A 17,500-nucleotide genomic window follows, 5' to 3' on the forward strand; every position below is an offset into this window, starting at 1 on the left:
GAGGGAGCCTAGTATTAGCAGAATTGTGCAACGCTTATGGTGGATGAGTATGAGGATGCGGAGGAATTGGAGAGGTTGAGTACAGACATGGAGTTTCATGTTGGGGTGCTTTACACAGGTGGGCACAAAAATGACGGCTCTACCCAGTGGTGGTTCATTTTTATCAAAGTGAGCCGGTCGGCACTCTCAGCTGACAGACGGGTGCGCTTGTCAGTGATGATGCCACCGGCTGCACTGAACACCCTCTCAGATAGGACGCTGGCGGCAGGACAGGACAGCACCTCCAAGGCATATAGGGCAAGTTCAAGCCACAGGTCCAACTTCGACACCCAATACGTGTAGGGCGCAGAGGGGTCGGAGAGGACAGGGCTGTGGTCGGAAAGGTATTCCCGCAACATGCGCCTATACTTCTCACGCCTGGTGACACTAGGACCCTCCGTGGCGGCACTTTGGCGAGGGGGTGCCATCAAGGTGTCCCAGACCTTAGACAGTGTGCCCCTCGTTTGTGTGGACCGGTGAGAACTTGGTTGCCTACTGGAGGAACTGCCCTCCCTGCCGCCAACGTCACATGCTGGAAACATCTCCATCATATTCTGCACCAATTGCCTGTGGCAAGCATTGATGCGATTGGCCCTCCCCTCTACCGGAATAAAAGACGAGATGTTGTTTTTATACCGGGGGTCAAGGATAGCAAAGATCCAGTACTGGTTGTCCTCCATGATTTTGACAATACGCTTGTCGGTTGTAAAGCACCCCAACATGAACTCAGCCATGTCTGCCACAGTGTTAGTTGGCATGACTCCTCTGGCCCCACCGGAAAGTTCAATCTCCATTTCCTCCTCATCCTCCATGTCTACCCATCCGCGCTGCAACAATGGGACGATTCGAAGTTGCCCGGAAGCCTCCTGTATCACCATCACATCATCGGACAACTCTTCTTCCTCCTCCTCCTCCTCCATTAAACGCAGTGAAGCGGACAGATGTGTGGACCTACTCTCCAGCTGTGACGGATCGGATGCTATCCCTAACTCCTCTGTGTGATCTGAGTTATCCCTGATGTCAATCAGGGATTCTCTCAGAACACACAAGAGCGGGATTGTAAGGCTCACCATCGCATCCTCAGAGCTCACCCTCCTTGTGGACTCCTCAAAGACCCGTAGGATGTCACAAAGGTCTCTCATCCATGGCCACTCATGGATGTGAAACTGAGGCAGCTGACTTTGTGGCACCCTAGGGTTTTGTAGCTGGTATTCCATCAAAGGTCTCTGCTGCTCAACCACTCTATTCAACATCTGAAACGTTGAGTTCCAGCGTGTGGGGACGTCGCACAAAAGCCGGTGTTGTGGCACATGCAGGCGTTGCTGGAGATATTTTAAGCTAGCAGCGGCTACTGTCGACTTGCGAAAGTGGGCGCACATGCGCCGCACTTTCACCAGTAGCTCTGGAACATTGGGGTAGCTCTTTAGGAAACGTTGCACCACTAGGTTGAAGACGTGGGCCAGGCATGGAACATGTTGGAGTCCGGCAAGCTCCAGAGCTGCTACCAGGTTCCGGCCGTTATCACAAACGACCATGCCTGGGCCCAGGTGCAGCGGCTCAAACCATATTGCCGTCTCATCGAGGAGGGCATCCCTCACCTCGGAAGCAGTGTGCTGTCTGTCCCCCAAGCTGATCAGCTTCAGCACAGCCTGCTGACGTCTACCAACGCCAGTGCTGCAACGTTTCCAACTCGTAGCTGGGGTCAATCTAACAGCGGAGGAGGAGGCGGTGGCGGAGGAGGAGGCGGTGGCGGAGGAGGAGGCGGTAGAGGAGGAGGAGGAGGGGGTGTTCTTCTCGTGTCCCTGCCAGGAATGTTAGGCGGGGAGACGAGGTACACCGGGCCAGTTTGGGAAGCAGTCCCAGCCTCAACTACATTCACCCAGTGTGCCGTCAGTGAAATGTAGCGTCCCTGTCCGCATGCACTTGTCCACGCGTCGGTGGTCAAGTGGACCTTTGTGCAAAGCGCGGAACTAAGGGCCCGCCTGATGTTGAGTGACACGTGCTGGTGCAAGGCGGGGACGGCACACCGGGAGAAGTAGTGACGGCTAGGGACGGCATAGCGAGGTGCCGCAGTTGCCATCAGGTCCAGGAAGGCGGGAGTTTCAACAAGCCGGAACGCCAACATCTCCTGGGCCAGCAGTTTAGCGATGTTGGCGTTCAAGGCTTGCGCGTGTGGGTGGTTAGCAGTGTATTTCTGCCGCCGCTCCAATGTCTGAGAGATGGTGGGTTGTTGTAAAGAAGCGCCTGATGGTGCCTTTGATGGTGCAGGAGAAGGAGATAAGACAGGAACAGGGGAGGATGAGGGAGAAGTCAACAAAGTGGCGGAGGCAGATGAAGTGGTGTCCTGGCTCGTCCTCTGGAGTGCATCGCCAGCACAGTCAGCAGTGGCAGTGGCAGAGGCAGTGGCAGAGGCAGTGGCAGTGGCGTGAACGGCAGGCGGCCTTTGTCCTGCCGTTGCTGCCTGCCACTGATTCCAGTGCTTGGATTCCAAATGACGGCGCATTGAAGTGGTGGACAGGTTGCTCTTCTCAGAGCCCCTAATCAATTTCGAGAGGCAAATTGTGCAGACAACACTATATCTGTCCTCGGCGCATTCCTTGAAAAAACTCCACACCTTCGAGAAACGTGCCCTCGAGGTGGGAGTTTTTCGGGGCTGGGTACGAACTGGAACATCTTGGGAGATTCCGGGTGTGGCCTGGCTTCGCCTAAGCTGCTGACCTCTGCCTCTGCCTCTAGCTACCCTTTTTGGTGCTGCACCTGCCTCAACATCCACACTACTTTCCCCGCTTGACATCCCCCCTGTCCAGGTCGGGTCAGTGTCCTCATCATCCACCACTTCCTCTTCCAACTCCTGTCTCATCTCCTCCTCCCGCACAATGCGCCGGTCAACTGGATGCCCTGACGGCAACTGCGTCACATCATCGTCGATGAGGGTGGGTTGCTGGTCATCCACCACCAAATCGAACGGAGATGGAGGAGACTCTAGTGTTTGAGCATCTGGACACAGATGCTCCTCTGTTAGGTTCGTGGAATCGTGACGTGGAGAGGCAGGTTGAGGGACAATGAAAGGAGCGGAGAACAGCTCTGGGGAGCAGGGACAGTTTGGGTTATTGTTCTGTAAAGCTTCGGAATTTTGGGAGGAAGACAAGACTGTTGGGTAATAGGAGGAGAGGAGGCAGAGTCTGACTGGCTGCTGGACAATGTGCTGTAAGCGTTCTCTGACAGCCATTGCAAGACCTGTTCCTGGTTCTCGGGCCTACTAAGGTTTGTACCCTGCAGTTTAGTTAATGTGACAAGCAACCCTGGCACTGTGGAGTGGCGCAATGCTTGCTGCCCCACAGGAGTAGGCACGGGACGCCCTGTGGCTTCACTGCTACCTTGCTCCCCAGAACCATTCCCCCGACCTCGCCCACGGCCTCGTCCACGTCCCTTTCCGGGAGCCTTGCGCATTTTGAATTCCTAGTTAGAAATTGGCACTGTATACCAGTAGTAAAAATTGTGGGTGCATGTAACCCCAATATATTCTTTGAATTACCAGTCAGAAACTGGCACTATATGGCAGTAGCAAGAAATGAGGGTATTTGTATTCCCAATATATTCTTTGAATTCCCAGTCAGACAATGGCACTGTATACCAGTAGTAAAAATTGTGGGTGCACGTAACCCCAATATATTCTTTGAATTACCAGTCAGAAACTGGCACTATATGGCAGTAGCAAGAAATGAGGGTATTTGTATTCCCAATATATTCTTTGAATTCCCAGTCAGACAATGGCACTGTATACCAGTAGTAAAAATTGTGGGTGCACGTAACCCCAATATATTCTTTGAATTACCAGTCAGAAACTGGCACTATATGGCAGTAGCAAGAAATGAGGGTATTTATAAACCCAATATATTCTTTGAATTCCCAGTCAGACAATGGCACTGTATACCAGTAGTAAAAATTGTGGGTGCACGTAACCCCAATATATTCTTTGAATTACCAGTCAGAAACTGGCACTATATGGCAGTAGCAAGAAATGAGGGTATTTGTATTCCCAATATATTCTTTGAATTCCCAGTCAGACAATGGCACTGTATACCAGTAGTAAAAATTGTGGGTGCACGTAACCCCAATATATTCTTTGAATTACCAGTCAGAAACTGGCACTATATGGCAGTAGCAAGAAATGAGGGTATTTATAACCCCAATATATTCTTTGAATTCCCAGTCAGACAATGGCACTGTATACCAGTAGTAAAAATTGTGGGTGCACGTAACCCCAATATATTCTTTGAATTACCAGTCAGAAACTGGCACTATATGGCAGTAGCAAGAAATGAGGGTATTTATAAACCCAATATATTCTTTGAATTCCCAGTCAGACAATGGCACTGTATACCAGTAGTAAAAATTGTGGGTGCACGTAACCCCAATATATTCTTTGAATTACCAGTCAGAAACTGGCACTATATGGCAGTAGCAAGAAATGAGGGTATTTATAACCCCAATATATTCTTTGAATTCCCAGTCAGACAATGGCACTGTATACCAGTAGTAAAAATTGTGGGTGCACGTAACCCCAATATATTCTTTGAATTACCAGTCAGAAACTGGCACTATATGGCAGTAGCAAGAAATGAGGGTATTTGTATTCCCAATATATTCTTTGAATTCCCAGTCAGACAATGGCACTGTATACCAGTAGTAAAAATTGTGGGTGCACGTAACCCCAATATATTCTTTGAATTACCAGTCAGAAACTGGCACTATATGGCAGTAGCAAGAAATGAGGGTATTTATAAACCCAATATATTCTTTGAATTCCCAGTCAGACAATGGCACTGTATACCAGTAGTAAAAATTGTGGGTGCACGTAACCCCAATATATTCTTTGAATTACCAGTCAGAAACTGGCACTATATGGCAATAGCAAGAAATGAGGGTATTTATAAACCCAATATATTCTTTGAATTCCCAGTCAGACAATGGCACTGTATACCAGTAGTAAAAATTGTGGGTGCACGTAACCCCAATATATTCTTTGAATTACCAGTCAGAAACTGGCACTATATGGCAATAGCAAGAAATGAGGGTATTTATAAACCCAATATATTCTTTGAATTCCCAGTCAGACAATGGCACTGTATACCAGTAGTAAAAATTGTGGGTGCACGTAACCCCAATATATTCTTTGAATTACCAGTCAGAAACTGGCACTATATGGCAGTAGCAAGAAATGAGGGTATTTATAACCCCAATATATTCTTTGAATTCCCAGTCAGACAATGGCACTGTATACCAGTAGTAAAAATTGTGGGTGCACGTAACCCCAATATATTCTTTGAATTACCAGTCAGAAACTGGCACTATATGGCAGTAGCAAGAAATGAGGGTATTTATAAACCCAATATATTCTTTGAATTCCCAGTCAGACAATGGCACTGTATACCAGTAGTAAAAATTGTGGGTGCACGTAACCCCAATATATTCTTTGAATTACCAGTCAGAAACTGGCACTATATGGCAGTAGCAAGAAATGAGGGTATTTATAACCCCAATATATTCTTTGAATTCCCAGTCAGACAATGGCACTGTATACCAGTAGTAAAAATTGTGGGTGCACGTAACCCCAATATATTCTTTGAATTACCAGTCAGAAACTGGCACTATATGGCAGTAGCAAGAAATGAGGGTATTTGTATTCCCAATATATTCTTTGAATTCCCAGTCAGACAATGGCACTGTATACCAGTAGTAAAAATTGTGGGTGCACGTAACCCCAATATATTCTTTGAATTACCAGTCAGAAACTGGCACTATATGGCAGTAGCAAGAAATGAGGGTATTTATAAACCCAATATATTCTTTGAATTCCCAGTCAGACAATGGCACTGTATACCAGTAGTAAAAATTGTGGGTGCACGTAACCCCAATATATTCTTTGAATTACCAGTCAGAAACTGGCACTATATGGCAGTAGCAAGAAATGAGGGTATTTGTATTCCCAATATATTCTTTGAATTCCCAGTCAGACAATGGCACTGTATACCAGTAGTAAAAATTGTGGGTGCACGTAACCCCAATATATTCTTTGAATTACCAGTCAGAAACTGGCACTATATGGCAGTAGCAAGAAATGAGGGTATTTATAACCCCAATATATTCTTTGAATTCCCAGTCAGACAATGGCACTGTATACCAGTAGTAAAAATTGTGGGTGTATATAGCCCCAATTCTATTGCTAGGGGACTTGCAGGGTATTTCTGGGGTGAAGGTGGGGGGGCACACCGTTGGAACGGGTATCGGGGGTATATATCGGGTATACGGGAATACACTGACAGTGTATTCCATTCAGGATCCTGGGAAAGCTGGGTTGCGGCGATTGAGCCCGTCAGTGCCACGTTACACTGACAAGCTTCTCCCTGGAATTTAGCTCTTATAAGAGCTGTTGGTTGTCTTCTCCTTCCTATCCTAGCCTGTCCCTGCCTACCCAGAATCTAAGCCCTAGCTAGCTGGACGGAAACCTCCGTCCTCGGTGAATTGCAAGCTCAGAATGACGCGAACCTGGGCGGCGCTGTTCTTTTAAATTAGAGGTCACATGTTTTCGGCAGCCAATGGGTTTTGCCTACTTTTTTCAACGTCACCGGTGTCGTAGTTCCTGTCCCACCTACCCTGCGCTGTTATTGGAGCAAAAAAGGCGCCAGGGAAGGTGGGAGGGGAATCGAGTAATGGCGCACTTTACCACGCGGTGTTCGATTCGATTCGAACATGCCGAACAGCCTAATATCCGATCGAACATGAGTTCGATAGAACACTGTTCGCTCATCTCTATTGTTATTTCCTTTTTTAGACCCGGGCCCCACGTGGCGTAAATGCTGCAACGTTTTACAGTCACAGCAAAGTGGATGGGATTCTAGTGAATGCCATCCCCACTTTACGGTAAAATACAGCCGACACCAATGTTGCGCTTTTGGAAATTGCATCATGTCAATTAAACCTACAGAAACGCCGGCGTTCCCTATAGGTATAATTAAAGAAGAAAGTCCACAGAGGAAACATCTGTGAATTTTCTGTGCAAAGTACTGTGAGAAGAACTTCAATGCGTTGCCGCCACGGTTTTTCCCGCAGTAATTTTTTGCTGTCTTAGCCTTCTAATGTCAAATACAAATAAAAGCAGTTAATAAATCTGCGCATACACTGGATGCGACTGAAACTGGCTTGTAGCAACATATCCCAAAGCTATTTCATAACTGTACTGTATACAATACAGTGAATATACTCCACCTTATGCTGCTATGTACAGATTATACAGGAGCAACTTTTTAAAAATTCATTACCATCCAGAATTGTAGTGGTTTAGGAACCTAACATGTAGTCAAGACATAACTATTAGCATGATGGAGTCATGAAGCTACTCTAATGTGTACAGAAAGAAAGAATACAAAATATGGCAATGTTCTAGAACAATCATGTCACTGCCCCTTTAAGCAAATTCTTAGTTACAAATATAATGGATGAAATAACTGAAAAATAGCTCTTGTTATGGGTTGCAAAATAATTTGTTTACAGTATGAAGTGCATGAAAAGAATTAATGACAGACTTCGCAACAAAAAGATTGCCAATGTGTTATGTCAAAAATAGAGAAAAAACAATGCTTCCAATAGTACACATACTGCCCACAGGCACTATAGAAAACATTGTGTAAAATGTTTCCTTGTTAGACAGGTATGTGTATAATATACTTCAACTTGCTTCAAGAAAGTCCATTTTTATACATCACTGGTGTGTAATTCAGGGGCGGCACAACCTCAGAGTGATCCCACTCTGTGGATCATTTGACAGACAATACACTAACCCTCCTTTATGCTGCCACCCCTCTTCTTGTCCCCAAATTCTCACCTGAAAGTGATCCACCGGTTCTTTTTGGAGCAGGATGCAAGATCCTGTTTTGTGCAGCACAAGCGTCAATGATCAGTGTCCTCAATTTCTTGAACTCAGTTGTTAAAGGTTCCTGCAAGTAAAAGATTTCTGTGGTTATAACATGCTATCATTGTTTGATCATGAAATGATATATTAAGGTGAAATCCATCCTATAGACATGTTCAGCCAAGCCATGTCATTTCTAGAGCATCATAGCATAAGAATTAGAAGATTTTTCATTGGTAGTTCATTCATTTTTATTGAGTGCTGACCAAAATCAATAACTTTCTGCTATGACTGTTTTGGGATGTAAAATTCCTCTAAGTTTCTATAGTTCTTTCACTTCAGTCATTTAGAACTCAAACCACATATTACAAAGGAATAGTAAGAAAAAAATGAAATATTTTCTTGGCGGGCTGAAATTTTAGCAGTCATTCCCAGTGAAAAGTGGTCAGCATATGGAGAGACTGCATATTGCAAACAAATAAGTTAATTACCAATGACAGTACATAGCAGATGACTTTCTTACAGTATACTATAAATGGAGAGAAAGGGGAAGTGACAGCTGTGCTCATCTGGATAAAGCCCTCCTATCATCCTGGCTAACCAACTGGTGTACTTCTATATGGATTCTTTTGGATATATCACTGGGCTACCAGAGGCATCTATGTCAAACATTTGAGACTGAAGTTTCTATGTGATTGAAGTCTGTGCTCTGTCCCAATAGCTAAATCCTGAATTACTGGAAACAATAAAATCATCAGTCTGCCTTTTTTAGTTTTTTTTTTAATATATTTTACCATAGGTTCACACGAGTGTTTGGAGACTCTGTCAAGCAAGACTTTTCTCTCTCTCAATTTCAGTATAAAATCCCCAAGAGGACCCAAAGAACGGAAACCTGAACGCTACTGTGAAACCAGCATTATTAGCATATTAGACAAACAGAAAATTCATTCAAGTATTCTGAATTTAAAAAAAGAGCATGTGTTAGACTTATAGACATGAGTCCTTGATATTATTAGGTAGACTGCATATAGTATATATTTCCCGCACTTACATAGGGCAAAAGGCCAGTGATAATAAGGTTCCCCTTGAGCAATAAACAGCTTATACAATCCCATGCTGTTAAGCAAGTACCATGAGAATATGATTTGTGCATGTTCAAACAACAGAGAAATAGAGCTTTGTGAGTATGTGAGGCTACAGGTGTGCTGAGGTCAAGTGCTCAGTCTCTCATCATTGACCATTGTAGGTTTACAGATGAGAAGAACAGTGGGGACCATCTTCAAGGCACTTGCAACCTCATTTTCAAAAGCTATAAAAGTTCATTCTCTCTGAAGTGATACCTTTTAGGCCACCGTTAGACTTATTTCTGATTACGCATTTAAGCCCCTTACCCAGCACCATGAATTATTAGCCATAATAAAAGCTTAAAAGAAATGTATCAATGATTTTTAACTTAATTTATTAAAACCAGAAATATATTACTTTTTGTAATCTGTTTTTATTTTTTGTTTGTAGATATTTTATTCTATTTTCTGTACATGATTTGTGTGGGCTGCCATACTGCCTGAGCTTCTTCTCTGCTGTTAACAACATTGAGTTTATATACCTTACAGCCAGGATTGGACTGGCCCACCGAGAACTTGGTGAATCCCCCCCAGTTGGTCCTGACCCCCGACTGAAAGTCCTCATTTTGAATTATCAACTGTCAATCTATTATTACACTTAGTGGCCATGGTGAACATTGCAGGATATAGCACATTCTATAGAAGATATAGCACATTATACTGTGTGGAGGGGGCCCTAGGGGATATTATACTATGTGCAGTGGATACTGTGGCCTCAGTGGTCAAGTAGGGTGTATGGATGCCGAGGAGAAAAGCAAGGTGCGTGACTCAATGGGCTGCAGCAGTGGACACTAGAGCGCCAAGTATCATGTTTTTTTTAATGTTACACATGCCCAGGGCAGCTCCGAAGGACGTCTAGATTGAGGAGTCATTGGCCAACCTGATCCCACTGCCTATAAAACTTTACATACATAGGAATACTGACTTTACATATACCTTGAGTAACAGAAATGGCTGCTTTACATGGAGTGAGAATCAGAGGTCCTGTGTAAGTTACAGTTTCACCCTGACATGGTAGCTTATATAGGACTTCTACTTCTCCTCCATGTAAAGCAGTCCTGTGCAAAATTACTTAAGGCTAAGTCCACACGCAGCAAATCGCTGTGAAAAAAAACCCACAGCAGAAATGTATCACATTTTTTTGTATGTTTTTTCACATAAAGTCTACCTCTATTATATACCAGTGTTTCCATAGGTATAATTGAGTAAGCATGTCTTTAAAATGAGCTTCATTTTGCTGCGGTTTTTTGAGCCAAACATAGGAGTGACTAAACAAGGAATGGGAGATATATAGAAGCTCCTATACTTCTACCATCTGCTCAATCCACTCCTAACTTTAGCTCAAAAAACCGCAACAAAATCTGCAACAAAAAAAGCTGTGTTTCCGCAATGTGGGGCTTCAGCCTGAAAGTCAAAAGTTCAAAACATTGTAACCCCTTTGTTCATCAGTGTATCGTAGGCTACGTCATGTTCTCAGTAGCCCACCCACTAAAACAGTGACACCCGCGGACTCCCACCATCCCCATAGACTATAATCTCGGAATAAAGCCGGCAGAAAATTTTTTGGCAGAATCTGTGACTGAGTCTCTAAGGGAGCCTTCACATGGAGTAAACGAGCATGTATTTTTGCAAAATACACGTGTAAAAATACACGTGTAAAAATAAGGGCCCCTTCACATGGAGTCTACGCTCCGTGTATTCTGTACAATTTACACGTGTAAAAATACACATGTAAAATGTAGTTAGCCATTGAGCTCAATGGCATGTTCGTATAACGTGCGTGCGCACAGATGCGTGTGCAAAAAGACGCGCGTTATACAAACATGCCATTGAACTCAATGGCTAACTACATTTTACATGTGTAAAATGTTCAGAATACACAGTGCATATACAGAATACACGGAGCGTAAACTCCGTGTGAAGGGGCCCTAAGAAACTAGGACAATTCTATGAGATTGAAGAGTGCGGATGGTGAAATTTCACTCTAAATGTGAATGCACCTTTACAGAGATGAACAAAACCTCACGTGCTTGGCTACTGAAGTGCCACCTTGAGAGGATGTATTAAATGCATCTTTGGTTGGCTATTTTAGGTATTAGTGCCTTTTTATTTAAAGGGAATCTGTCACCAGAACCCAACCCTGTAGATGGATAGGTTAGGGATACCTGAATCAAACTGCATTTCCTCCTTCTGAATTGGTGCCTCTATAGATGATATGGACTATTTGTCATAAAGCAAATAAGCTGTTTGGAGCTATAAGAGCATTGCCATTGTTCCAAAGAGGTAAGCAACAAAGCCCTCATTTCTCTGAAACGCTAAACTGCATATTCACAAAAACAGCAGATGAATCCATGCTGCTGAATCTGATGCTGCGGTATGGCTTGCATAGGCTTTCCGTAGCAGTGGTCACATTATATCTAGAGGTTTTGGTTTAACATAAACTAGCACAACTTCACATAGTCTTTTTTTCCTGTGGAGAATATTGACAGGGAACAGATCATTCATTCATCATCAATAACTGGCAACATTTGGTAGGTGGGTTCCTGCCCTCTTTTCTACGACGACAACATGAAATGTGCTGACCATGCCACTTTTTTAGATGGGGCTTGCACATAAAGTACCCAAGTCATGTATAAAGAGACCACTAGTCTGGTGGATGGTGAAACCAAAGAATACATGATTATAATGCAGCATGCAACCTTGGGCCCATTCACACAGCAGAAAATAAAAATGAATTTAGGGAGATTCCCACCTCAAATTCAGCATCCATACTATTTTCCATAGGCCTAGTTGCCCTTCCTTAGCTGTGCCCCTGATGGAAGAGATGGAAGAAGGGCAGTAAAGGAAGAGGATGAAGGCAATGTAAGAATGGGATAATGGGCTGATTGTCATCCAAACCTTGTAGTCACTGCTGTTTTAAATGTTTTCTCTGGTGTATGAGAATGAGTCCAAATATTTCTGTGACATTGTAGTAAGGGTCTTATATGCCCTAAACCTGAATTACGTGAAAGCTTTCCTCACTGCGGGTTTTATATGCCTGTGTCTATTCTTTTGCACGTCTATCAGTATGTGACACACAGAGGCACCCAGAAAGGTCTTATGAAGTACATATGAGATCTTGTATTGGGCCACTGCAGAAAGGTGGACATGCTTTGTGATGATAAACCATTAATCATAGTGCCATGCAGAGATGTATTTGCACAGGTGCCTCTGGAATGCAGAACCAATCATGACCACGAAAGACAAATACCCATTCCTGTATGCTTAAAATATATTTTGTATTGTTCATGATTTCTGAGTGGTTATAGATAAAGCTAATGTGAAAACAGGCAAACAGAGAGACTTAGCCGAATCCAAGTCCTGTCAATGAAAGGCTGAAATGCAAGACTTCGGTGTGTCACTCACCCTTCCATACAGACCAGGGAAATAAGAATGAATAAATCTGCAAAACTGAATACATTCACTTCACAAGTTGTGACGCATTCACTTCTTGTCATACAAAGCAAATATCAAACCTATTACTACAGCGATTCTATCTACAAGGGAGATTTGCTATGGGGAACATAAGAAAAGTCCTAGTTGCACTTGATACTGTTGTAAGAAGGTGACAAGCAGAGTGCTGGAGTCTACATATATCAGGCCCAGGTTTCTGACATGTGCGGTCCACGGCAGATCTGGAGTAGGCCTTAGCACAGGGATAGATCCTGGGCTCATTACTGGCTGCAGATCCTGCATTCCAGGGCAGTTCTATGGTGTGAAAGGAGGTGTGTGGTTCTGTCCTGTAACCCTGAGTCCGATGGGACAATATTGCGCTTGTTTTGTTTGCGTGGCTGGAAGTAAGCCACATGTATAGTTAGGTTATCCATTCTGTTTACCTAGTGGCTCAGACGAGCAGATTTTTATTTTGCTTTTGCCTGAAGTTAAGGCTGTATTTTATTTTTCTCATTTTGTGCCTGAAGTCAAGGTTTATTTATTTTCCTCTTTAAAAAGCCTCCTATCGATTTCAATGTGTAGCGCCCGTAAGCTGGCACACATTGAAGTGAATGGGATCTTTTTTCAGCGCTCACACTCAGACACGTGTATATGTGTCTGAATGCGCGGCGCGTTACTCCGTGGGAACGGAGCCTTAGTTTGGTAGAAGCAGTGGTGCGGACCCAAACAGTCAAGACACGGACACAAAATATGCAACAAACGGAGCCTCACTTCCCCACACTGCTAAGATGTATCCTGATACCCATCAATTTCAAACCATGCTGAAAAAACTTTTGACAATTTTGGGGTGCGGAAGGGGTAGAGTGTGGCCAAATTTATGGATTGCAAGACATTTTTTTTTTTTAAAAGGTACTTGGCAGTCAGGCCTCGTCCACACAGTCAGTATTTCGTCACTAACTTGCATACAAATTTGTGAGCCAAAACCAACTATATAGAGAAGAAGTATAATGCAAAAATGTGCACCTCTTTTGTGTATAAAGGGACTATCCAGTTCCTAATATTGATGGGATATCGTTAGCATAGGTCAGTGATGGCGAAGCTTTTAGAAATCGCATGCCCAAACTGCAATCCAAAATCCACTAAATTATCACGAAGTACCAACATGGCAATTTAAACTTAATACTGTGTAGATCCACAATTACGGACAGTTACGGACCCGCAAAATACAGTCATGTAAATGGGACTTTACAGAGCTTTCAATGATACAAACAACTTAATACTGAAAGGTAAAAGTCTCTGCCTTTGGTGTTAATTTTGAGCAATTAATGTTCACTATTTACATCGCACAGCATCTTTTTTATAGTGACCATGCAATGTTATTACATTCTGTACAATCATCACGTGTGCTATAAAACAGATACTGTGGGATATAAATAGTGACGGGACCCCACACAGTACAACCTGTCCCACAGTGGACCCAAATAGTAAAATCTTCCCCACAGTGGCCCCTAGAAAGTACAATGCGCTCCACAGTGACCCCTAGACAGAACTATACACTCTACAGTGGCCCCCACACAGTATTATATGGTCCACAGTTGCCCCCCACACGGTATTAAATGTTCCACAGTAGGCCGCCCACATAGTATTATACGCTCCACAGTGGCTCCCACACAGTAGTATACGCTCCATGGTAGGCTCCCCACACAGTATTATATGCTCCACAGTAAGCCTCCACACAGTATTATATACTCCACAATAGGCCCCCCCACAGTATTATATGCTCCACAGAAGGCCTCCCACACAGTATTATATGCTCTACAGTAGGCCCCAAAACAGTATTATATGCTCCACAGTAGGCCCACACACAATATTATATACTCCACAGTAGGCCCCCCACACAGTATTATATGCTACTTTCCCCACATGCAGTCCTACAAAGAGCGTCTTTCTTCCTCTTCTGCCTGCAGGTGCTGATGACTTAAAATATTGCGCCTGCATCAAGGCAAAGTTCGCAATATGTACCGCGGCCTACACTAACAGCTTTCAGCTGTATGTGCACTTGCACATACAGCTGAAAGGAGCGATCGCTCACTAACGAGGAATCCTGTAAGGGTTTCACCATTAGTGAGTGATAAGGGCGACGGCACACGTGCCAACAGAGAGGGCTCTGAGTGCCCTCTCTGGCACGTGTGCCATAGATTTGCCATCATGGGCATAGGTTACAATATTAGATTTGCGAGGGTCCAACACCAGGGTCCCCAAGAGATCTGCTTCCCCAAGGCAGCGCGGCTCCCAGTATTATTTACATGAAAGGAGTAGATTGTTCACTCGCTATATGATTTGTAGTGGTGGGTTTTATTGCAGCACTTCCCCGTAGACTTCATTGAGGCAGCAGTGCAGTACCAAACTCCACCACAACAGTTTGTATGGTGAGTGTGCAGCACGGCCCTTGGCATGTAAACAATAGTGGGAGCCGAACAGCAGATCTTTGGGAGGTTCTTGGTGTCAGGCCAGTGCAAATCTAATATTGATGACCCATCAGTATTAAAAGTGGATAACCTCCTTAGGTGCTGGTTTTGGTTTACAAATACTGCTGTACAATACTGACTGCCTTAAGTCTGAGGGTACACATTACAGAAAATCTGGTTTTGGTTGCACATTTTACTTCATTTTTTGAGCCAAAACCAAGAGTGACTATAAAAGGAATAGGAAATATAATAGAAGCACTTTTTCTCTTCTGTTAAATTCATTCAAAAATCTTCAGCAACATCTGTAACATAAAATGTAGCTTTTCTGCAAAGTGTGGCCTTGGCCTGAGGGGATTTTCTGGGACCTGCACACTGATGTGATTGGTGGGGTCTGACACACTGAACCCCTGCTGATCAGCTTTTTGAAGAGGCCACAGATCTTTGAGGTCACATTCATCAGCCACATGATTCAGTAGCAGATCAGTCCCATTCAAGGGAATGGGGTTGCACTGCAATGCCAAAAGACCCCACATTATATACTCTCTGATTTGTATTCAATGATAAGGCATTGTGCTCAACAACACCTGACTGCCTTTCGACCTTCTGATTTCTTATCCAGAATGAAAAAATTGCTTGCAAGAAGCACATTTTCCTGAGTGTGTTGTCAACAGTCATGATAACGCACGGCCACATGAACAGAAGCTATGAAGAATCATTTGTACAGTCAAGTATAAAAAGGTCCCTTAATAAGCATCAATTGACTTATTACATTATCAGTGCTTGTTCCAGGCAGAAATCTCCCTGCGGAAAAGGATCCACAAACCACACTCGTCAAGTATGGGTCTACACCCATGGCTACACTGCTGGTTGTCTTCCCCATTTACCCTTCTACACACTTGGTTGTCTTCGCTATTTTCCCTTTAGAAAGAAAAAAGCCCTGCCCTTTGTATAGCCTTAGAACTTTTAGCATGGATCATCAAAATAACGGTTATGTGAATAGTCCCCATTCACTGACATTGAATTTAATGCTGTTGTGTAGTGTCACAAGGCCTTTAATCACTGTTGTGTGAATGTAGCTTACAGTCTTAGACTACATTCACACGACACTGATTAATAGTCATGTAATGTCTGTTTTCTTAATGGACGTCACATGACAGTATTAATTTCAGTAAATGGGGGATATTCACATGACTGTTATTTTGGGGGTCTGTGGTCACAGACCGTAAAATATAGATCGAACATATGGGGGGACCTGTTAAAACAGGTGCCCCGATTGATCTTCTTGCACCTCGGTTGTTTAAATATAGCCTTATCTGATAACCTGAAATAACTTATTAAAGCAATGCTTTCCACATTGCGCTTCCTGCCGTTGTGAATTTGCAACTCCCAGCATGTTGACTTCTGAATGTAACCTAGGCATAGTTGGAGATGGTGAGTGTTTAGGTTTTTTCTATAAATGTTGAATGCAAATTACACAGAATTATTTTTATTTTACTTGATCCCAAATAATCTAAATGTTTGAAAACAGGAGGTTCATCAAGTCCTAGGCTACATGCACAGAATCCTTTTCATGTGGTGTTTTGTGGTAAAATAGCACATGAATGACATTTGTGGGCTGCCCTTGCCTCCACGGACGAACTTAGTCTAGTAAACCAAAGCCATAAAATGGACAAGTTTAGGACCTGTCCTGAGTTTTGCCCTGGGCTCATTGCCACATACAAGGACCCGTAATAACACACAGGATGTGTGTAGGGCCGCCATAGAGATGAATGTGTCAGTGTGCTAGCCATGACAAACACAGCTAGTGCACTAGCAAGGCACACAGTCTTGTGAATAGAGCCTGAGATAGAAATTTACACCCATAAAGGTTCTGGATCTTCTCCCATGTTGTATAGGATGTCCTTATAGGTGCATGAACAAAAAAAAGTTAGAAGCGTTTACCAAATGATCTAAGTTCTGACTTCCCACAAATCTGAAGCTGGCAACATAAAAAATAAAATTATCCATTTATCTTTTTAGGTCTAGAAAGGTTTTTGCTGCCCTTATTTTATTGACAGGCACTTGTCAACAGAGTTTGCATTGTACGAACGGCATAAAGCATATTGTGCCACAAGCAATCGTAAGGGAATGCCACAATATTATAGATGTTTTTCACTTAAATTTTGCAGTGTAAATAGGTAATGGGGGTCAATTTACTAAGTGAAATTATCTAATTATGTGTTACTTAAGTGTTACGCTAAGGACCCATGTAGTGAAATGTAGCAAGAAAAACACAGCGAAAACATGTTGATTTTTTTTTCTTCCCCTATTAGGTCACATTTTATTTTCTGACCTATCAGGTCACAATTCCACAGCTAAAATTAATATGCTGCATTTAAAAAAGAAAAAAAAAAGTGCATTTTCAAAAACTCCAGCTTTACCGCAGCTTTATTTTATGCAATGTGTGCATGAGATCAAAAGACATCCCATTCACTTTTCCGGTACTGTCAAACATTGTTTATTATTATTTATTATGCTTACTTATA

The 17,500-nt window shown here is 43.3% G+C and overlaps 1 protein-coding gene across 1 annotated transcript in view; it reads right to left on the minus strand.

Annotated features, from left to right (window-relative positions):
- FAM120B (family with sequence similarity 120 member B) overlaps positions 1-17,500 on the minus strand; it is a 131,973-nt gene that overhangs the window by 35,031 nt on the left and 79,442 nt on the right. Inside the window, exon 8 of the mRNA XM_075267771.1 lies at positions 7,925-8,036. Coding sequence (XP_075123872.1) covers positions 7,925-8,036 — 112 coding nt within the window. The remainder of the gene's footprint in view (positions 1-7,924; positions 8,037-17,500) is intronic.

Source organism: Leptodactylus fuscus, chromosome 3 (genome assembly GCF_031893055.1).
Source record: "Leptodactylus fuscus isolate aLepFus1 chromosome 3, aLepFus1.hap2, whole genome shotgun sequence".
NCBI classification, from domain to species: domain Eukaryota; kingdom Metazoa; phylum Chordata; class Amphibia; order Anura; family Leptodactylidae; genus Leptodactylus; species Leptodactylus fuscus.